The sequence below is a fragment of the Mixophyes fleayi genome, chromosome 7 (genome assembly GCF_038048845.1).
Source record: "Mixophyes fleayi isolate aMixFle1 chromosome 7, aMixFle1.hap1, whole genome shotgun sequence".
Classification (NCBI taxonomy): domain Eukaryota; kingdom Metazoa; phylum Chordata; class Amphibia; order Anura; family Limnodynastidae; genus Mixophyes; species Mixophyes fleayi.
In genome coordinates, this window is record NC_134408.1 from 142,206,729 (window position 1) to 142,231,510 (window position 24,782).

At 40.6% G+C, this 24,782-nt stretch overlaps 1 protein-coding gene across 5 annotated transcripts in view; it reads right to left on the bottom strand.

The window, feature by feature from the left end:
* THSD7B (thrombospondin type 1 domain containing 7B) overlaps positions 1-24,782 on the bottom strand; it is a 303,781-nt gene that overhangs the window by 119,858 nt on the left and 159,141 nt on the right. For all 5 annotated transcript variants that reach the window (XR_012678316.1, XM_075180948.1, XM_075180947.1 and 2 more), the window contains exons 13-14: positions 8,407-8,601; positions 2,778-3,041 (exon numbers count right to left, since the gene is read on the bottom strand). Coding sequence is in view for 4 of the 5 variants with exons in the window: in XM_075180948.1 (XP_075037049.1) it covers positions 2,778-3,041; positions 8,407-8,601 (459 nt within the window). In the remaining variant the exon portion in view is untranslated. The remainder of the gene's footprint in view (positions 1-2,777; positions 3,042-8,406; positions 8,602-24,782) is intronic.

Below are 24,782 nucleotides of genomic sequence, written 5' to 3' on the forward strand. Positions count from 1 at the left end.
GAGGGGGGGACCATTGTGCTGTATGACGCCAACACACTGCACAAAATGTTATAGTTTATAGAGTAAAATGGCAATTAAGATGTTTACAACACTTTTCAATTTCACTTATAAATGGTCAAATATTTGAAAAACAAACCCTCATATCATCATAGTTATTTTTCCCTTAAAATAATATAAATGGCAATATACTTTGTTTTGTTTATAATCTAACTGTTTTGAAAATATTAATTTTAAATGGAATGTGCTGTATATTAAAATGCACCATAAAGACATACGACATTCTAAACTACCCAGAACATCAAAAGAATCATATGACCTAGCTAGAAAGAAAAGTTTGTTAGGAATAATTTATTGCACAACATTAATCTGAGTTTGATTTCAATCATGTACAGTATTTTATACAGTGGTGCTCGCGGGGGTGGGGGGGTTTCTGGGTCTCCAGAAACCCCTCCCCTCCGCTAAAAAAGTGCCCTATATAGCGGCACTGTACTATACAGCAGCCGCGGCGCTGTCGAAGAAGCATCCGCGGCGGTGCTGTATTGTATACAGCACCGCTGCGGACGCATGAAAAAACAGTCAGTATTTAACTTATGTGCAAAAACAGAAAACTAATTTGCACCCCTTGTATTGTAACATGGTTTTGTCCAGGAGGCTTAAATAAGATACTTATTCCTTTAAGATCCTTAATGAATCAGGTCCACTGTTATCACTGCTGGCCATCTGTACAGAGGTTTTGTAATTGACCAAATGCTTTAAATTTGGATGGCAGTAACCCTTAAAATGTATCTAACAAAATTTATGTAGATCAGAAGAGGACAAGAAGAAGTATCCAGGTACAAAGCACCCTTACATAGTCATTGATACTCTGTGACTCTACTGTGTGTATACAACATGGAATAAGGAAAAGATTGTATAACATACATGCAGAATCTGTGCCTGCTTTATTCTTTCTCTGCCGATCTTTTAAATAAAAACACTTTGTCATCTGGTAACAGCTTTTCTGCCCCCACTATGTACAATATCTTGATCCCGCTACAACTGTAACATCTATTTGATAATAGGAACATCTCATGTAAGAGAAACGACCTTATCTCAGGCAATACAGAGCTGCAGCTACTGGTAAATGAAACAAGATTATATATAATACTGCGTTAACCTGTGTGATATAACCCGGCCGCTGCAGAATGCGGCCCCGTGGTGACAAATGTTACCAAGGAGCAATAAAAGGATAGTTGTGCTTATTTATAATAATGAAAGGGGCATAAGAGCCACAGAGATTTTCTGGTATGTTTTATCTCTGCAATGTCAAAAAAACTATCCGTTTCAATGCACTGCATATGTTATCAAAGCGGTCGTTTACAAACCAGAATGTACGGAGCCGCAGGGAAAATGCAGTTTTTACTTCTTAAGTGATGGGATGGATTGTGACGATTTTTAAGTGTTATGTAGACAGTGCACAATGCTAAGGTCCCAATTTACCAGCCGGTATGGAAATAATTTGGTGGGTTTGCAGTCCTGTGTTTCCATACAGTTCTCTAGATACGTTACAATAGGTGACATTTCATAGCACATTATATAGAAACCTAGCACTGTACGTAAGTCTAGCATGGAAGCCGGGAGAGCTGTACGGAAATGCAGGTCTGCAGATCCGTTAAATCATTTCCATGTAGACTGAGAGCAGGGACCATGTATGAATAATGCTCAATCAGAGCTGGAATCGTATATTCACTAAGCAGAAACTAAAAAATAATTTCTATTATGCAGGAGGGTCATCATAAATGGCAGGGGCAAATGCAGGATTTGCAGAGGGGGGTTTCCACACCACGCCGCCAGTGGGTGTGACCAGCATTCATGGGGGCGTAGCTATAATTTTAGACAGTGCTTGGCTGCTCTCCAACTCTTCCTCCCATAATATACATGGGCAATGCCGCGCGGACTACTGTTAGGTGAACGTAGCTCTCCCTTTTCAAGAAAAGCTGTGTGAAGCGGGGGCAGGGTCCAGCCACCTCAATTATACAGTGGCCCAGGCTTGGAGGGGGGTTTCCAGGCACTAACCCTGTCGGTTTGCCTATGAATGGAGGGACAAATATTCATCTAAAGTGGAGAATTCCTTCAAGGGCTGGTGAACACGGGCGTCTATCCCTCTCCCATCCATTCTGTGCTGTGACAAGTGAATGGAGGAAGGATGGAAGCTCACCTAGAGATCTTTGTTCTAGCAATGCTGGTTCAGTGCGCATGAGCAGAGACAGATGACGGAACAAATACAGGGAAAGTAGAAGATCAGCCTAAGTCTACTAAAGATTGTCTTCTGCTGCAGGGACGGAACTACAAGAAGTGTGTCCACTGTGATGCCCAGCCCCCTTCCGCTGTCCACACTCCTCCGCGAAGGCCAGCCCGCCCTCTCAAAACGGACCCCTCTGCTGAGCCCTGTGGGCTCAGCATGGCTGATCCCCACATTTACTATATGGCCCAGGAGTGCACTGTTACACCCCTGAAGATAAGGTAAAGTAGGTTCAAGAACATATCTGGGAAATGGGACAAAAAAGACTTCTTCTGAAACACATTGTCCTCTTACTCAGTATGGTAAGTAGTTGTCCCTCCCATCAATGATGTTTTTAATGTTTAACACATAGCACAGAAGGGTTATGATAAATGCACACATATCGCTGTTTGCATAAAAGATAAACTACACCTGCAGAAGCCGTCCCCAGCCATAACAATGAAAATAATTAGATGATAAATGGCTGCTCTAGAAATAATTTAGCATCTATTCTTACCAGACTGACTGCAGAGCGCGGGTTCTACTATCCTGCCAGTTAAATCATAACAAGCGATAGCTCGGAGCCGGACCCCCTCTCCGCAGCCTTTCATGTTCCTCCGACTTCTCATTCTCAGCTGAATCTCATTTCTCCAATCTCTTATTATGCAGTCCGACCAATTTCCATGTGGTTGAGAGTTATATGCTTTGCAGACGCATTCCTCCGTCTCAACTAACGGATAAACCTCTGTATTCTGACACCTGTCCCGCTTCTTGCTTCTCCCTGTAACAAGGACAGCATTAGATTATTGAAACCTAAAATAATATACAGGTGCAACACAATTCCTATGTCAGCTAAGTAAAAACATATTTGTCTTTCTGTGTTTGCTGCTGCAAGAGAGCAAAAGTTTAAAAAACAATATTTCAGATTTAGTGGCGCTTCAAGGCCGACTAAAACTGCATCTTTCCTGGGGAAAATAAGCGATACGTTTTATTAAAAAACAATAACATTAGATGATACAGAGTGGATTTACTCACTGCATTGTTCAAGGTATCAAAACTATTCATCATTAAACGAGACGTATACCAGGAACACAACACAAAAGAGGAATTGCTATTATTCTGTCTCGGTAATGCGGAGGTTATATACATTATTTATATACCCCAATTACATACTGTGAATAAAACAATTACTCTGCCTCTGTTTTCAATACACATTTCAAACATTATTCACAATTCCTGTTGTCCCAAGTGGCTGCTATATTTTGCACGGAAGGGAATTAATGTAATTTAACGGTAAACTAATATTTTTGCACACAATGCATATCACAGCTTTGAATCCATAAAGGAGAAACAGAGAAGGACGAGTCTATTTTTAATTGTTTTTTAATTAATGTTTTTATACAGTCGAACAAGATGTAATGGGTTTATTTTATTACCACAGTGCAAACATGCAGCTGTTAATCTGCGTTGTTCAATCAAGTGCAAATTAAAGACTGAAGATCGCTTAGGAGTATAAAACATGCTTGGTGCCGTTATCCTTGTGAATGCACCAGCTTTCTATTTGATGTGCGATTTGCAAAACATGCCATTTACTAAACTGCGCATCAAACATGCATTATTTCAAACCGCCAGTTCTCAAATGGCAGCGCTGGTTTGGAACCTGGAAAACCTACAAATGGCGGAATGTATGAATCTGAGGTTTGCAAAACCGCATGTAAAGGCGCCAAAAAAAAGGCAGATAAAGGGTATGGAGTCATTAAGTTATGAGGAAAGGTTAGCCAGTATAGACATGTTTACTTTACAAAAGAGGCATCTAAGGGGAGATATGATTACTATGTACAAATACATTAAGGGTCAATACAGAGAACTTTCATGGGAACTTTTTACCCCAAGGACTATACTAAGGACACGCGGTCACCCCCTAAGGTTAGAGGAGAGGAAATTTCACAACCAGCAAAGGAAGGGGTTCTTTACAGTAAGGGCAGTCAAGATATGGAATTCACTGCCAGGGAAGGTTGTGATGGCAGATTCAATAGATATGTTTAAGAAAGGGTTAGACAAATTTTTAGCGGAAAAGTGTATCCAGGGATACGACCGTTAATTAAAATGAAGGATAGTAGTGGATATAGGGTAAAAATAGGACTGCAATATTGAGTCTGGGGGGATTTTCACAATTGAAACAGATTAGCGGTTGCTTACTCTGGATCAATTTCAAATATAAGTGTAGGATTGCAGGAGATCCAAAATAGGTTGAACTTGATGGACTGGTGTCTTTTTTCAACCCCATCAACTATGTTACTATGTAGATATTTTAGTGGTTCTGATGGAGAGATTGTTCAAATTGTTTCTGCTACTGAGGACCAGTGAAAATTGAGATACTTGGTGAAACTGTTGACATGTTTGTTTGCTGTGCAAAATATAGGAGATGATAGTGTTAGGAGTAGGTTTACATCTTTGCAAATGACCCTTACTTTCTGCATAGAGTTACACTATTAGGCCAGCTGCCTATATTAGCTGCCATATCACAACGTGTCTGGCCAGCTTCATGAGAAATACCCGAAAAGATCAATTCAACATACTGTAAACAATGGTTACTAATACACACATCTCCCGTAGGCTATGAGGCCTGGGTCGCAGACCTTTCATTGGTCACCAGACAAGGATCCCAATATCCCTAAATAGAAACAGATACTACCACAAAAACCCAAGAGGGACCAGGGTTGAAGAATTTTGCTTATACCTACTCCTTGGACCTGCAGCTCTCCAGGTGTTGTGAAACTACAAGTCCCAGCATACCCTGCCTGTTATCGGCTGGCAAAGCATGCTGGGGCTTGTAGTTTCACAACACCTGGAGAGACACAGGTTGTCCAAAACTGCACTGGTCACTAACTGGCTGTTTACATTAGTCCATATGAGGACTACAGACACAGAAACGTAGGATGAAGGAAATCCTGGCGATTACACTTCCTGCCAAAATAGTTTTGCACCAAATTCTGCACCACAATGGTTATAAACTGAATAGGAAAGAAATAGTTTAATTACATTAATGATGGACAGATTCTCACTATAGATGATCGTATTAGGCACAATTAAAGTATCAGCGTGATCAGGGTACAACAGCTGTATCTCAGAAGGATGTTAAGTACTGCTAGACTAGAATCCATTAGCATTTATGAAGGAGAGCTCCAGAGGACCAAAATCAAGGGCTTCAGGAGAAGTCCATCAAATACTCGAATAATGAACTAACTGATCTCCCACAAGGTATGATGAGAGCACATTTCATAGCTGCACATATAAACACCAACAATTCAGTTTTCTATGGTGCGCTCAGCAGACTACAGCATTATTGCTAGAATGGACCAGTTTAAGACGCATAATTGATTTGGGATGTTATTGTAGTAAACACTAAGAGGGATATTTACTAAACTGCGGGTTTAAAAAGGTGGAGATGTTGCCTATAGCAACCAATCATATTCTAGTTAGAATTTATTTAGTACATTCTACAAAAAGAAAGCTAAAATCTGATTGGTTGCTAATGGCAACATCTCAACTTTTTCAAACCCGCAGTTTAGTAAATATACCCCCTAAGCGTTCTTTCCTGATACACTTAATATCAACTTCGAAAGATACTGGTGACTATGGACCATGTAGGGTTTCACGATGACCTGTCTCAACCACAGTAGTAAGGGGTAGATTTATCAAACCTTCTAAAAAGGAAATGTGGAGGTAATGCCCATAGCAACCAATCAGATTTCAGATATAATTTATCTAGTACATTCTAGGACATGATAGGTAGAATGTGATTGGTTGCTGTGGGCAACACCTCCACTCTTCCTTTTTAGAAGGTTTGATACATCTACCCGTATCAGGAGCAAACTCAGGATTTGCAGAGGGGGGTTTCCACACCACTCCACCAGTGGGCGTGACCAGCATGCATAGGGGCATGGCTATAATTTTAGACAGTGCTTGGCTGCTCTCCAACTCTTCCTATCCCCATAATATACATGGGCAATGCTGCGTGCACTACTGTTAGGTGCACGCAGCTCTCCCTTTTCAAGCAGAGCCGTGTGAAGCGGGGGCAGGGTCCAGCCACCTCAATTATACAGTGCCTCAGGCTTGGTGGGGGGTTACAGGCACTAGGAAACCCCCCTTGATTTGCCTATGCGTAAGTCGTGTAGCAGAGGGAGTACATGAAAAGGTGCCGTGTACTGATCAGAATCAGATTTCTGACAAATATTAGGCTCTGTCCAGCTCACAGCAGTAAAGAATCTGGTGACCACTAACTACGCTACACTTAACATGCAATAGTGGTTGTGATGCCACAAAACAGCATTTACGGGTAAGGATGTATCTAAATAGCAACTGCAATGTGCCCAAAAGTCCAACGGCATTTGTTTGTGCATGTGCCACCCCACACATGCTCCGAAGAGGACAGTGGGGACCAGCGTAAAGGGTGTAGAAGCATCGCTGAGCCCCCCACCCACCACTGGGCCCCACAGCCGTCTCACCCCCAGCTAAAGTTCTGCCCCTGTTTCTAAGTCAATCTATCAAATAAATGTTATACAAATAGTGTATACATTATAAAAGAAAAACAGTGCCCCTTTAATCATTATTAGATCTACCAACCAGTTATAAACCACCAATTTATATATCTGCATTTTTTTTTTAATGAGTTCCTTGCATTTTTGCTCTCCCCCAATGTGAGAAGCTGGAAAATAGGCGCCATTGAACAAGCGCTACGGAATATGTTGGCGCTATATAAATAAATGATGATGATGATGTACATGCACTGCATCCTGTACACACCACTTCAATCACACAATAGTAGTCTGGATTGTAGTTTAGCTAAACGGACCTAATGCTAATTTTCAAGCAAAGTGTCTTGAACGCTGTGTTACTTAAAATATCGGTCCCGGGAGATGCCAGACAATCAATAGGAGATTGCAGATGCTGCTTCTGTTTCACAATCCTGATTTACACAAATATCTCTCTTATGTCTCTTCTAAATGCTACATTTTAGTATTTACATTGTAGGTATAGTAGAACAGCACTGGACGAAGATATAGAGTAATATGATAATAAGTAGGTGTTTAGGCTGCTACGATAAGTATGATGTGCTTCGTTGTAGCATATCTGATGGCATCTTGACTTTTTTCTAACACATAATAATAATGTTAGTTGCATAATTAGTGCTTATGGAGATTAAAATTCAAAACAAGTATCCATATCAAATAAATTATTATTACTATTATTGTGAGCATCTGAATTGTACCATGCCAGAAGGAGTCTAAACTGTAAGTGCTTCGCCCGTCTTGTTCATTAATCAGATTATTTATGAAGAAGTCAGCTGTATGTTATTATCAGACTAAGCTGAACAATTTGCTGCATGTATTTAGGGCGAAGGTTGCTGTGTTCTTGTGTCTTGAAGTGAAGGTCTTGCTTTACGCACCAATAAACCGGAGAAAGCGTCCAGTTGTGCGCTGTAATTAAACAGGGGTGAGCAACCCAACATTGTAGCAGATATTTATAATACAGTCCGTGACCCAACGTGGTCCTATCCTCGCCGCATTCCTAAAATAGATACCTTAAGTCAAGCGATAAAACATACACCATATATATTACATAGGCTCTTCAAAGCCCTGTTTTGACCCAAACTTTATTGTGCGTCTTTTATTGTAGCAATTATTGATATAATTTATACAGATTCTACTTTTAATAGATTCCAGTCTTGAATAGTTTGCCCACTGATATTATCTACGGGCCTGATTCATTAAGGATCTTAACTTAAGATACATCTTATTTCAGTCTCCTGGACGAAACCACGTTACAATGCAAGGGGTGAAAACTAGTATTCTGTTTTGCACATAAGTTAAATACTGACTGTTTTTTCATGTAGCACATAAATATCAACTTTACATTTCAGTGTACAAATAAGCTATCAAGTATTTGTGTGCTACATGAAAAAACAGTCAGTATTTAACTTATGTGCAAAACAGAATACTAATTTGCACCCCTTGCATTGTAACATGGTTTTGTCCAGGAGACTGAAATAAGAAGTTTCTTAAGTAAAGATCCTTAATGAATCAGGCCCTACAAGTGAATAGCGTTTGCTATGAACTTTATTTCTAGAAGAGGAGATCACGTACCAGTGAGGAATCTCCTCCTAATTCTGGAGGAAGCACAGTCCGCGGAGCAAGAGGTAAACTGAGTCCAAGGGGTAAATAAGCAATCGTCCCTGCAGGTGACGTAACACTCCTGCGCTGAGGGTGGGGCTGGACCGGCCCACCGAAGACATTTGGTCACATCTGTTACACGGTCATCGGATGTGACGCAGATTATCTCTGGAAAACAAAAAACAATAGACTCATCCTCCAACTCTGCTTTACTGTTAAGAACGGCCCTCTAGCCTACGGAAGGGCCACACATTACCCTTAGGGGTATATTTACTAAACTGCAGGTTTGAAAAAGGTGGAGATGTTGCCTATAACAACCAATCAGATTCTAGCTGTCATTTGTTTAATACATTCTACAAAATGACAGCTAGAATCTGATTGGTTGCTAACGGCAACATCTCCACTTTTTCCAACCCGCAGTTTAGTAAATCTATTCCTTAGTCTCTGTAATAAGTTAAAACAATACATTTAATAAAAGAGAAAGACACCTGTCTGTAATAATATATCAGCGGGCATTTTAAACAAGTGTTACAAACTATAACAAGCAAATCTAACAATAAAGCAAGATGGAGCAGTGGGCCGCAGGTGAAGGTTCGAAGGGCCTTGGGTGGCCCTAGGGCCGCCAGTTGCATCACTGGAATAGAGGGAATACAGGTAAGTGGAATGTAAGAGACTCAAAATTATATAGTGCAAGGAGCAGGGTCTACAATAGCACAGATTAGTAACATGAGGCTCCTGTGAAATTAGTGCAGGAAGATTGTGGTATCAAACACACCTCTATAGGAAATAATGTATTTATTTATAGTGATGATAAAACAATTCAGTGGTCCAAAATGTGTCCATTTGGGGAAGGTAGGTAGGTAGGGGGGCTGAATCAACTTCCAAACAAAATCACAAGAAATCTGACCACAGGAATTATAAAAGAAATGGTAACGTTTAATTTTCTAACAACAGACTGTATTCAAAAAATCAGTAATAACAAATATAACTTATATTTTTTACCTTCATTTCTGTTGCTTATAGTAATTGTAAAATGTAGCTGATACACAAATGTTGTATTCGAACCCCTTAGAGGGAGTGGAAATATGTGGCTTGCAGTAGACGACACACAGTATCTATTTGTCATCTCCTTGGTAACTTGCTAAAGTATCAGATCGATGTACATTAAAGATCCAAAACACTTTGCTTGGTACTTTTAAAAGAACCTATTTAAGCGAGGATTTACGAGCAGATGCCTGCTAGGAGGTGAGGCGCCTCACGCTGGGTGAAAAACATGCTTTCGATGGAGAGAGATCTGTCATTTCCGCAAACTGTGACTGTTAATAAGTGACATCCCTCACAGCGTGGCAGGGACCGCTAACATTCCCTACCGTAACATCTGATATAAATGACAATGCCTTTCCTTTATAGGTTCACACTACGCCATGGCTCTAGGCACCAGCTGTAGAGATAAGACAGTGTCTGTGAGTCTACTAGCAGTCTGACTGGCTGATAAATGGATGTTTTTAGAGCAGGGTTTCTCTAAACTGCTTCTCTGTATCCCATTAAATGTACTTTTTTTTAACTTATGAAAAAGAAGGCATAATAATATGCTTTGCGTAGGATTTAAGGGAAATCTGGCTTATTAGCATTTCTATAGACACTAGGCCGTCATTCATTTTACCATAGCACTAACCAATCAACTCCAGCTTAAAGTCCCTTAAGCATTGTTGTCAACGTACACTGTTTTTACTAGCATTTTTTAAAGCTAGGTAAAGCATGTAAATGGATATGGTAATGGTCTTGCACTTGCAGTTGGGAGCATTTGCGTTACAATGACTTTTATCCCACACTGTCTGCTACATCTACTTGCGTTTACCATTGGGGTTAGTGCAGTGTCCTATTATCAGGAGTCCTGTATGTAGATGCAGGACTCAGTACTCAACTCCCACTGCACAGCATGGACAAGCGCAGCTGAGGCAAGTTACTGAGTTTTAATCAGGTGACATCACAGAGGCGGGAGTTGAACTTCCAAACAGTATATAAACCTGCTCTGCCTGTCATTCCCTGCCAGAGTGGCAGCTTGTCTGTTCAGAGCTCCTGAGCATGTTATCCTGTTTACTGCTTGATTCCTGGTTATTGACCCAGCTTGTTCCTGACTTCATGATACTTGGATCCTGACTTTGCACTGTTCTTAAAGACTGGTTTCGGCTTTTTCTGACTATTCCTCTGCTTGCTGATTCTTTTCCGTTTACCTGAATCCTGCTGACCTTGGCTTGTCTGACTGTTCTGCCTCTATAGCTACATGCATGTAGTGCTTTGTGCCACCACCTCTAAGGACCACTTTGGTGGATCACAACTTGGTTGCTACAAGCAGCCAAATCCTTCTGCCTTGCGACGGTCTCTGGTGAATACCGGTAGTAACTGTGGACTCACAAAAATGTGATTTTGTTTTGTGGGTTGAGATTATTTAAATGAGAAACGTGAGGGGGGGCACTCATTTAGAAGGTCATTTCCTAAAATACTAAAATACTTTAGTATAAAAATGTTCAAGATGAAATTAATGATGGTTGGTGGCAGTAGATTGCATTGTAAGTGAAGTTTCAACCCTTTCCACCATGCGCTTATTATGTGGTTTATAAAGGAGCCTATGCATCCTTATTCTGTTAGGTTTTGTAAAAATAAATTATGTGTATATTTTGCATTATTAGTAGAGATGTCTAATAACACTTCGTTATCCATGGGCAAAATTAGGAGACCGCAGCTGAGCTGTGATAGAGACAGACCATTAGCATGTCTAAAGCCTAAAAAGTTCATGGTATAGATTATTATTATTAGCATGAAAGTAATGATTATTTGAAGAATTTCTACTTTGAAACCTCTTCAAACACAAAGAACAAAGTCTGAAAAGTTATAAAAAAAAAATCATTTCTAGAAAATACTAGGGACAGTATGGCAGAGAAGCTGCTGATTATCCCAGAAAAAGTTGAATATTTAACAAGTTCAAACTATACTTTCTTTTTTGTTACATTTTTATGTTACTGAAGTTATTTACACCTAGGTGTACTTGTTACAATATTGTAATGTAAATTTCAGTGAATAAACACTAATTTAATGCATAACTGTTTACAAATAAAATAGTTTCTAGTTATATTGGGCTGAGTGTTCTTCACTAGGTTGAACAGATTGTGATATAAACGGTAATAATCCGTGTACATTAATCTTCTCATAACAAAAAAAAAGAATCATATGAAACTGATTGTGTTATTAAACAATAAGTATCAATTTATCATGCATCTGGAAAACGCATATTTTCATTATATGTACACGCCAGGCCAAATTGATATCCGATTTAAATTTTAAATAAAAAAGGACACATAATCTTTCGTTAACTGTATGTTTGAGGAACAGGAAGATCGAAAATAGAGAGGTTCCCCTTCAGAGGAAAATCAAAAATAAATTAATGGGTTTTGTCTATGGACTCGACACGTGCTTTCCAGATCTGCTCATTTATAGGGGCCTATTTATGTAGCACTGCTTTTTATGAAAGATAGATGAGGATTGAAAAGTAACTCATATTTATTAAAAAATCAACACAGGAACAGCCGTTCCGAAAAACGTCTGTTTCTGTGAAGTCTTGCACTTACCTTACATGGGCTCTTAGTTTGCGGTTCTCTGCAATGTGGCTTCCTGCTTGCTTTGAATCCCTGTGCACATGTCCCGACCGAAAGCTCGGACATGCGCACATGGACTGCAAGATGGTGAGTCATGTGACAGGGAGGGATCACATGATCCCTCCACACATGCAGTGGCGCACGCAGGGGGGGTTTCTGAGTCTCTAGAAACCCCCCCCTGCGCTAACTAAGTGGCCACTGTCTTATACAGCAGCCGCGGCGCTGTCAAAGAAGTGTCAGCGGCGGTGCTGTATTGTATACAGCACCGCCGCAGACGCTTCTTAGACAGCGCCGCGGCTGCTGTATAGGACAGCACTGGCGAAACGTATAGGACAGCACTGGCGAAACGGAGCCCCCCCCCCGGCAATCCTCCGTGCGCCGCTGACATGCGCTGTCCAGCTCTGCTCTTCGGAGCAGAGCTGCCAAGAGTGAAACTTTTCAATTATGTTAATGTACTCCAGCTTGAGCCAGCGTACATAAACATGATTGAAAAGTTAATTTTGTACATTGTTAAATAGTGTTACTGAGCACTCCCCATACATGGTTATGGGCAGTGCTCAGTAAAACGATAAGTGATGCAAAGCAGCAGATATCGGAGATATCTGCTGCGATGCTACAACATACTTGCCAACTCTCCCAGAATGTCCGGGAGACTCCCGCATTTTGCGAGAGTCTCCCGGACTCCCGGGTGAGTGTGGCAATCTCCCGAATTCTGCCCACTTCACTAGGAAGTGCCCCACTTTCTAGTGAAGTGGGCAGAATTAGATCCCAAACGCCGCGATTCCCGGGGCCGAAATGATGCGATTTTGGCTGCCCCGCCCCCCTCACGCCCACCTCCACTGGCAGGCTCCTGGAACAGAGCTGAAGAAAGTAGGTAAGTATGTGCTACAATCATAAATAGCAATTTAGTGGTTAATCCCCAAAAACTGTTGTTTTCGGGATTTAACAGGGGGGAAAGCTTTGATAAATAGGCCCCATAGAGTCAGAGAATGTATTTATGTAGCTCTCCCAGGTTTCAAGAAGAATACCGATTACTTTGTTAATGTCTTTTATTAGTTTTACAAGATGTCTGTATAGGTTTTGGTTGAACTTGTCACAGCTGAAGCTGCCTCACAGATAGAGATTTGGCGAGAACCAGCGTAAAGAGAAAAAGCTTTGAGCGCGACTGGTTAATAAAACACTACAAGGCAGCGCTGAGCGAGCCATTTATAACTTCTCTGTGAGGTCAGTGCTTGTCTTGTTCACACAGCAACTGGTGCCTGCTTTCTGGCAATCTAAAAATCTTTGGTACACAGTTCCTCGCACAAGCAGTCACACAGATTAATAACCTTCATGAAAATGAGAAAACTAACAGACTCCCTTGTCGGGATTAGTGTAGCAGCAGCCATTACAGGAATATTGAGTTAGAACAGCGAAGATATAAAGCACATCTCATCCTAGCCTGAAAAATACATTCACTGATGTGAAAAACGGTATATACAGAGCGACAAACGTTGCATTGAAATTTTTATTTGTTTTGCCGTTGTATAGCCAGTATAGTTTCTTTTACTGGCTTTAAAACACTTGCTTTATGGAGTATTTTAGAAAACAATCCTTAGAAAATGTATTAATATAGGTCAATGGTTGTAAATGTAAAAGGCTGAAGCAAAATCCATCTGTTCTGAGTTCTATTCATCCGCACAGCTGCAACGATCTGCAGGGAGGAACGCTAAAAACAGGGACGCACGCAGGGGGGTTTTCTGGTTCTCTAGAAACCCCTCCCCTCCACGAATAATGTAGTGACCCAACATTGACCCTACAATGTAGTGACCCTACATTGTGGCACTGTACTATACAGCAGCCGCGGCGCTGTCAAAGAAGTGTCCGTGGCGGACGCATCTATGACAGCGCCGCAGCTGCTGTTCAGTGCATTGCCGCCGAAATGGAGCTGCTGCGCATGCGCGGCCGCACGCGCAGCCTCTCTCTATGTTTTTTGGTTTTCTTGCGGGGAGGGGGGCAACCCTCCCTTAAAAATCCTGCGTTTGCCCCTGAAAAACAGGATTCACCAGCACACAAGGAAACAATCATGGGTAACATAACCGGGGTGTTGTATGAAGGAGATAAACTCCAATACATCAAACGTTTTTTTTTTTTTTTAAAACACAAAGGTAAAACCAGAATTGCAGTCACATATGGATGGATAATCAGGCTCATTGGAATATTTATTGATTGGTCCCCCTCCAGCAATCAGACTAAGTAATATTTTACGAGCCACCATCCCTGCTGTAGGGATGGACGCCCTCTCTCTCTGGTGCTGGCAGGGCGCGCCTGTTGTCTAGCAGCAGTATGCTACTTATGGTTTCTCTATTGGACTGCGCTTGAGCGCCCCTTCATATATTTTAGAGTTTCTTATCGGTGGTCAGCTGTCGGGTGACATCACTGACCATGGGTATTGTTATTGGACTGACTATTTAAGGCAGACCCTGACACTACTGGTCTGGGATGGTTGTGATCCAATGAGGTTCAGTTCCTCAGTACTCCACTGGTTCTGATTCAGTCTTTTGGATCTCCTGGTTAGGAATTTAGACTGTTCCTCTCTACTCTTCTGCCTCATGAATTGGATCAGATTGGATCTCTTGGTTCTCAGACTTCTCTTCTGATTTCCCCCGAGCGCTTCCATTGTCTCTTCTGGTTCTAACCCGACTTGTCCTCTAGTGATTCCAGCTACGTCGCTAGCGACTGGCATCGAGGGCTGCGCCCTGCACCCCCCATGCAGCTAAGACAAAACCTCCTTGCGGATGTCCCTGGTGAATACCTGAGGCACCTCTGCACCTCTCTGCTCAGTAGCAACAACTACCAGCTGTAACGGACTTACCTGATCCCCGCCGCTCCGTCTGGAAGCCGCACTTCCGCATTCAGGACCACGTGACCGCACCCGGAGGCGGTCACATGACCTCAACCTAGAGGCGGGGATTTTGAATCCCTGTCAGGATAAAAACCTCACTCTGACACTCGCTGAGTGTCAGAGCAACACTTACCTGTTCCTGGCTCCTGCTCTTCGTGGATTGCTGTGTCTTTCAGTCTTCCTGTGTGCTGATCTCTGCCTGCTTGACTACCCTGGCTCTCCTATCCCTGTGTACCTACCCGGCTTGCTGACCATTCTTCTGTTCTTGTGACCCGTGTACCGAACCTGGCTTGTTGACTCCGAGTTGCCTTCTGATTCTGCCTGACTCCATTCCTGTGTACCGAACCGGCTTGTCTGACTCCGCTACCTCCGCTCCACTCCGCTGTACTACATCTTGGGGCGAACCTGAGGACCGCGACCTGCGACTCCTGGCAGCGAAGCCCACCCCGCCTTGCGGCGGTTCTTGGCGAACACCGGGGAGATCGTTAGACTCCGCACCTCAGGTAAGCCAGCGCTAATCAAGATTAGTAGTAGTAGTATCCAGAATCTGTTACACCAGCAGATATATACGTTCATTCTTCCCATATGCATGTTGAGCTACATGCAAGGGTGCAACATAATGTCACATCCAAAAACATGCGAAACAAAATTGTATAAAAGAACTTACCAACTCATAATACTATTGTCATGAATATAAATATATGTGTTAGACAAACAAATATTTTTCTTTTTTTTTATACATGAAATGCAAAAATCAGGATGTTCTTGTGGTGTACTGTACATAAAATGCATTTTTATAGTTTCTCTTACTTGCAGACACATGTTCGGTGCAATCTAGTGGCACACATACGTGTAGTCATCACTATCAGTCGACACTTACACCTGCCCTGTTGCTGGTCCAAATAATAAAACACGTGTGTACAAGATGCCCAGAGATTATATTGGCCGCATCTGCATTGTCACGCCCTCGGCGCACCCTTACTGTACACTGCCTCCGCTCATCCGCTGCTTCCTTCCCTCAGTTCCTCATTTCGGGGGGTATTCAATTGACCGCAAGTTTTTTTTAAGACCGCGTTAAGTCATTTTAATGCTGGTTTTTTTTTTATCATTTTCGAGCAGGCTAACTCTACCCGCGATTCAATTCCATGTTAAACGCTACGGTTTTTTTCATGAAACGATCCTGTCGCGCTCCAGTAGAAGGTTATTGAAAGTATAGGGTGTGCGAGAGGCAGCCGCGTTAAAAGCTATTCAATTGTTTTTTAACAGACAAATATGCTGTTTTATCTCTCACCTCTTTGGGGTGTGATAAAAATAAAAAACCTAAGAAAACTATTTGAAATCATGTAATAATGAAAAAAAAAAGATAAATTATGTTTATCAGTAATGTCTAACATGTAAAAGTTGATTTTCTTGTGAAAAAATAATGGGGGAAAAAAAAACCATAAAAAAATAAATAAATAAAAATCACTAATTAAGTATATTTATGTATGTTTTTGGTAGAAATATGTATGTACTAATGTGTTTTGATGGTATAGATGATTCTATAGTAAAAAATAGTTAAATAAAAAAATATGCTAAAGAAAGTACTGTAATGTAGCAGCACAGTGGCCTAGTGGTTAGCACTTGTGCTTCGCAGCACTGGGGTCATGAGTTTGATTCCCGACCATGGCCTTATCTGTGAGGAGTTTGCATGTTCTCCCTGTGTTTGCGTGGGTTTCCTCCGGGTGCTCCAGTTTCATCCCACACTCCAAAAACATACTGGTAGGTTAATTGGCTGCTATCAAAAATTGACCCTAGTCTCTACCTGTCTGTTGTATGTGTGTGAGTGTGTGTCTATGTTAGGGAATTTAGACTGTAAGCTCCAATGGGGCAGGGACTGATGTAAATGAGTTCTCTGTACAGCGCTGCAGAATTAGTGGGGCTATATAAATAAATAAATAAATGATGATGATGATGAATGTAGATATTATCAATGTGTAATGCAATCTAAGGTGTGAAAATGTATGCAAAACCTTTTGTTTGTGTTATACATGACCGCGTTAAAACTCCTCTTCACTCCCCTAAAAACTTGCAAACACAATGTTTAACGTGCGGGGGCAGCGTTCCCTCTTTTACAATTAAATTGCACAAGTTTTCACACTGCGTTAACTCAAAACGGTCACTATAGCAGTTAAAAACCCGCGGTTGATTTTTTTTTTTTAACGCTGCAGGGAAAAAAAAGAACTCGCAGTCAATTGAATACCCCCCTTCAAGTCAGAGGCAACAGTAACTGTCTTTTGCGTTCACATATGGATTGCATGCAATTACGTTCATAGACGTAAAGTCGATTTCTGAACATGTGCAGAGCGATCTCACGCAAGATACATCACGCACCCTCTTCAGCCAATCTCAGAAAATATCGTGATTCGGCAGAGGGTATTAATTCTCTTAAAAAACAAAAAAAAAGAACAAAACTCCTGAAAAACATACAATTAATGAGAAGTAAATTCCATGTAATGCTTCCCGATGAAAGAAAAGATCATTACTTTGATAACCGACACATTTTACTGTAATTCTTCATAATGAATAAATGATAAGAACATTTCCACGGGGAAAAAAAGTTTTACGCACATTATGTTGATTGCTTCTATTTGTTACAGCTGTAACAAGTCCTCAGCAGGTGCTCTTCAGGGTGGACTAATTCATTTAAAATTGTATTTAATGCTATGTTTGTGAATACCTCGCTCGTTGCTAACATATTACTGCAGTTACATTCCGACATAAAAATAAAATAAAACAAAGGAAGAGAATGAGAATGTCTCCGTTTACTGGAATTCAAGAGCTGTGGGATTAAAATTACACTTAATGTGCACTTAGCACAATGACAAGTAGCTCTATTAGGTATATTGTGTGTAACCGCCCGCAAGACGTACAGGAGCAGCTGACTTGTTCTCTCCGCACAAATTGTAAAACTTTCTGTTCTGACTTTTAAATACTTATAACAGTTACTACTTAACTGACCTTATAATATATGAATAAAGGGACCATTTCATCGCAACAACAAAAAACAATAAAAGAACTTTCAGGTTTGGAAACATCACATTTCCATTTTTAAAGTAAGTTTAGTAAATAACCTATCATAATAATTAAATTAGAGTAAATGACTGCACTATTTTATTTACTTTATTCATGCAAAATTGTCTACGCTTCCCTTCCCCTCCTCCACCGCCCCCGCAAAAACGACTGCATCAGGGGTGCTTTTTTGAGAATGCAATGGCCCTGTGTACAGAGTAATGCTTGGCGCACGCCTACTCTAGCCCCCCCCCCAAAAAAGAAAAGGTTAGTATGGCTAACTAAGGCATGACTGATTAATTTGTTACCTGATTAATTTACCCCTCCTGCCCCCATAAAACCTTCTTTGGCACATTTTCAGTATTTATTCTCTCTGCCTATTACAATGCTTTACAAAACTCACCCAACCAGGGCACAATCAATTGTCCTTACGCAAAGCAAAGAATTAGGCATGTTATCTGGTTGGTAAAGTTTATTGACGTTCTCTTAGAAATTCCCAAAAGTCTTAAAAAGTAGTATCTAGATCTAGTTTGTCAGGCTTTCAGTGTAATGTGTTGGGTTGTAACTAAGAACTGGTATAGAAAACCTATGCCCAATCACTGCTCCCCCTAAATTCTCCCATGAGCATGCCTCCTGCCCTAAGAACCAAGCTGACAGCTATTTACTTTGTTGCTAGTTGCAGGGAACAGTTCTCCTTCACTTCCAGATCCACCATTGCTGGGTGTTAGTGGGCCAAAAGTCAAGATAATGGTGCGGACCCCCTTTGTCTCATGTGTTTATGTCAATTGCACACTCTACACCCACGGTAGACAAGCCAAAGTGCTCACCTCGTGCATTTTATGTGAAGACAGTCAACATTAGTTGTCTAGTAAAAGTACACCCAAGGTATAACTGAATCTTCAATGTTCTTCAAATAGTCTAATAGCTCAATGGCCAAGATACAACGGGCTTCATTTACAACCCACCAAATGGCCTAGGCTAGGAGAAGTGCAAAAAACTCTTTCGTAGCGCCGTACCCCTCAATTTGCACAAGTGCTCCTTGATTTCAAGCAAAGTGCTTGGGTCTGTAGCATAAGCTTATGGTATTAGTAGAAGAACACAAAATCAAAAGCAGGTATGTCCAGGGGAGACCAGGACACAAGAGCAGCAATAACAGAGTTTCATGATTGGCAATTATGTTTGTAATGAAATAAAAAGAACAAACCCCCTCTCCAAGATTCTTTGGTTTAATTTAGAAACTTCACATGGATATGGGTGACTCGTGTTCACAACCTTCTTTACTCTGCCCAATTTTGTCTTGACCCATTATTCAGAAAAAGGTTTGTTACCCCTCTGCATATGATCTAAACTGCAGAAGGCCTATTGGGTGAAAAGAGGAAAGTAAGAGAAGGATGTCAACTAGACGGAGATGGAGACGTGAGACAATGGGTAGAGAGGACCCTGCTCGTGAGAACATCCAGTCCAGATATCTATATCTAGTGGTCCTTCTGATCCAAACCATATCTTGGCTGGACTCTATGAATTCTGTTTGCTAACTGAAAACCAAAGCTCTGCACCTCACGGCCTAGAGATTTATTCCATGCTATGCGTTGGTATTATCACCAAATCCACAGCTACAGAAAGTGATGCTCACCATACTTAGCCACCAAGACTTGTAAATTGGAATCAGAACACCATTGGCTGGAATAATACGGATATAAGGCAGCCAAGTGGTTAAAACGCACCAAAGATTTCTACTGCAATTTTTAACATGGTAACAGAGTAATAGAAAACAAACTTCAAAAAGAATTAGACTCCCGGCAGCGCTCAGGAATCTGTGAGTATGGATTTTATTTTGTCACGGTTACAGCGTCATACCTTCGTGCTTTAACCTTGAAAACTAACCTATATCAAGCTGCAACCCATTTGAGGCTATTTCCCAAGTGAAACAATTGATGTCATGATGTAGATCTGCTATTTGCTTTGGTGGGTTGACAAATTATTTCATTTTATTGCAAAGGTCCATTTCAGGACCTGTCTGTTTCCTAAAAAAAAATCGTGCAATTTGTATACATTCTAGTAAAAATGTACTATCTGTGATGCCATAAAAAATTATATTTCAGTAACATTGGATATTTAACGACAGGTCGAATTATTGTAGTCTACACTTGACATGATTTATGCATATTAAAGGACTATAATTAGGACTATTTTATTTCCCATGTTTCTAATGTAAATATTAAGGAACAACTGTTAAAATACTCTTGTTAATATCTTAATATGATGGTGCTAAATATTCTGCTTCTAGACCTCTCTATTTAGTACAGTTCCATTGTGTGTCCTCTTTTCTCCAGAATCCTAATGCCCTCCTATCAAACTAAATGTAGTGTAAAAATCCTTTCACAATGCAACACCATGGGATGAAGCTTAATGGCATGTGTGTAACCTCATTGGGGATGAGGTATGATGCCACTGGGGGCATGCGCAGATGCAGAAAGGTCTAAATATATTACAGAGATCAGTCAAAGTGGCGACACAACTCTCTGAGATTGCTCATAGACTGCACAAAGGAACAACATAAAACTAAACCGCATAACATTGCAGAGGTTATGCTGTTTAGTATTATTACTCCCAAATCATTTTATATATGTTGTATACTAGGTGCGAGCAGAACGCGGTTGGAGGCGCTCATACAGCGGTTATCAGTAGAGATGTTCAGGCTCGGTTTTTCCAAAAAACCAAACCCTCGCGGACATAGCCGCTTCCTCAGATCTGAATCGAGGCAAAACATCATTGTTGCATCGTCGGATCTCGCGGGTTTTGGATTCCATAAGTACCTCCCTCCCCAGGAGATCCAGCACTATTGATCATACAGAGAGAGGGGTAGCAGTGATTTTGTCACTCTCCAGTCTCCAGTGACATTGCTCTGTGCCATTGCTCAGACAGAAACATGGGTAGCAGTGTTCTTGTCACTCTCCAGTGACATTGCTCTGCGCCATTGCTCATACAGAAACAGGAGGGGAAGCAGTGTTCTTGTCACTCTCCAGTCTCCAGTGACAAAAATTGTCTTGAAATGACTGGAAATTAAGGTTATTGAGGTTAATAATAATGTAGGAACAAAAATAGAGCCAAATTTTAATTATATTTTAGTATTTATTTAGCAATGTTTTCTTTTTTACAAAAAAAATACACATCCAAAACCAAAACACATTAGGGCAGCTTTGCCAACACCAAAACCAAAACACGAAATTAATACAGATCCAAAACCAAAACACTGGGGTCAGTGAACATCTCCAGTTATCAAGCTATTCCTTCGGCGCACAACAAAACTCCAATATTTCATTGTTAAACAATTTATTCATAGATTTTTATTATTTAGTTTATTACTTGTGCATATTTTATGTAAACACTGTTGATTTTTTTTTTTCAGTTAAGAAATATTGTTTCTTTGATGTATATTTTAGGAACAAACAAAATCAATTTTCTCTAAAGGATAATTACACGATTCTCTTTCTTTCTGACAAAATGACAACGAATCCCTCCGGGCGGCCCTTGTACCTATTTTTTAGTTTATACTTGAAGGGTTCCCACATATATAAGCCTGCATATAAATGAGTCTGTATCGCAGGAAAACTTTGTGGCTGCGGAGGGTGATGTGAACGCACTAATTAGCAGTGGCTCTCGGTGTCAAATGATATGCAGCAACGGGAGATCTGTAAAACTGTAAAACATAAATGAGTGGGGCACGGCTTTGAAGCAACTAGGCTTAAATGAGCTCAGTTTCAAAAGTCTTGCCTGTGATGCGTTTGCCTACCATATATAGTCAATTTACATAGTAAGATTTATCGGATAGACTGGGATTTTGAGGATATCAAAGATTTCATAGAAGTCCATGACAGGGGTAGGTAACTCCCAGCCTTATCACAACATTTATTGTTGATGTGACCAGGAGACTGGACAACGATGGATGTACCTAGCGGAGGATAGTCGCTAGTATTGAGTGCAACATTTATACATTCTTGTTACAATGATGCAGAATGTGTCCTACACACAATTAAGTAATATCACCATGCTTGGGAGGGGGTTTGGCTACATAGGGAGGGTTTTTGGCATGCATTCTTTAATTCTTTTTACATATATGTTTTTTAGGCTTTTTTAACCTTTATTTTATATGGTGCTGTATCGTACAGTGCCGCTATGTAGGGGCACTGTTTTGCCCCCGATCTTCGCGGAGGGGAGGGGTTTCTGGAGAACCAGAAACCCCCACTGCCTGCGCCCCTGCCCATGGGGTCCTAGGCCAGATACTGGTTTGGGCCCTCTTCTGCGCAACCATTTAGCAAATAAACATCCATAGAAATGGGATACATTTACCAAGGACATCTCAGTACCATCTTTTTATATCACTTTGTGGTATGACACTAATTCTGCTTTCTCTGTCCACTATAAGAGGTTTCTTGGTTACTTCTCCCATAAGCAACATCCCAGGGAAGCTTAATCTCTGTATGAACAGCTCAACATCGAACACATATCAGCTTGGTGTGGAAACGCTTGAGAGACAGATAAATTGATATTTTATTGCCAGAAGTCCCCATGAATTTTTAGAGTACTAAAATTCCTCGCGACTCTAAAGTTACAGGGGAGAGGGGGGATTTAGAACAGTGATGGGGTCGAGAGGACAGTTTTGGGGTGAGAGAACCATGGTTGTGGAGAAGCAGTTAGGTGTTGAGAACTTTGACACTTGGGATTTTATTTAGCTAAAAATAAGATTGAATACGACTATAGTAAAAAACTGAGAAAAAATAGCTACAAGTGTTAATATAAAGTGTATATACGAGATATGTCTATTAAATAACGAGATTGATTAAATAACTCACCTTTATTTATTGATATTACAAATTTAATGTTTGACCCATTCAATATACTCCCCATTTGCACGAATATATCGCTGTACATTGTCTGTCAAAAACTGCTTCACAGAAAGTGCTGTGTGAGCAGCTCATTGTCCTGGTGAAGAAAGAAACCATTTTTCCACAGTTGCGGCCGTTTCTTTCCCTCAGCTTTTGCAAAACTTCCTTATAATAATGCTGATTAAATGTTGTGCCTTCTGGAACCCATTCTTCCAAAAGTACACCCTTGATATGGAAAAAAACAATGAGCATTGCTTTGAGTTTTGACTTGCTTTGACAAGCATTTTTCATTCTTAGTGATGACGGTGTTTTCCAGTGCACTGACTGTCTTTTTTTTTTTAAATCCAGTATTTTTATTAGAATTTTTCAAGATACAAACATAACAATCAACAAAAAGAAAAGAAAAAACAAACAAACAACTGCATACATATCAGAATTAAATGACGTAATTTACAAGATTTCAGTAAGGTATAATAACACAAATGTGCCACACTCATTCTGGATCATATATTATAAATGCTCATACATAAACATGTTACACATATAGGGTTTACCACATGGACCTAAATACTTATAATTATAAGAGCTGTATGAGCCATACATTTAAGTACTAAGAATTTAAACTAGATGACACAGGATAAAATGAAGACTCTAACCATCTGTACCATATACTCTCAAATTTCTTCAGAGCCTGTCTGCTAGTATAGACAAATCTTTCATTACTTATGGTGGTATTGACCAGTGCCTTCCAATTTTTAACCGTTGGACTCGTCGGAGCCAACCACAGCCTCGCTATACAGACCTTAGCCAACATCAATAATTGTGAAATGTATATTTTTGTTAGTTTATTAACTTTCCCATTCAAACGGAGCCCAAAGAGACAAGTGGCCGGTGAACTAAGAGACACTCCAATTCCAGTATTCTGAATACATCTCCCAATCCTGCGCCAGAAGATTCGTATATGTGAACACTCCCATAAAAGGTGCCAAAAGTTAGCATTAACCGAATTGCATTTTGGACAATTAGTGGTTACATCCGGACGAAATTTTGCCAGTCTAATAGGGGTAAAATAAGCTCTGTGTAGGATAAACACCTGTATTTGTTGAAATTTTAATGATGAAGTATAACCTTTAGTACTGTCTGTAACCATTCCCCACCCCTTGTCTGATAAAGGCCCAATATCTATTTCCCACTGATTCCTCTTTTGATTTCAGGATCGTACTGGAAGATCCAGATCTCATCACATTACTTTATGTGGTTTAGATCTCTGTCAAGTTGCTGCAGAATGTCAACACAACATTCCTTGCGACGTTCTCTTTGCTCTGGTATGAGAACCCTTGGGAACATCTTTGCACAAACTTTCGTCATGTTAAGATCCTCACGCAAAATTATCCATACGGCGTCTTTGTCAATGTTCACGTATTCAGCTATCATTCGAACACTGAGTCGGCGGTCTTTACGAACAATCTGACTGATTGTTTCTATATGTTCTTCGTTTCTTGAAGTGCGAGGTCATCCAGCGTGTTCATCATCTTCAACAATCTGACGTCCCTCGCTAAATCTTTTGTGCCACTCAAACACACGCGCATGAGACAGACAGTCATTCCCATAGGCCGTAGTAAGCATTTGAAAATATTCCGTTGGTGTTTTCTGCAATTTTACCAAAAATTTCAAATTGACACGTTCACCTTTTAAACTTAGTATTTTTTCGGCACTCTACAGAAAACACAACCAAACTAAATGGCGACTCACAATCAACTGAACGTCATAGTTTTGCAGCTTGTCATGCAGGTTCAGACTGATCAAGGTTACAACGTATGCAGTTATAACTGGTTCTGACTACTTTGTTTATTAGGTGGAATCACAGTCTCGTTA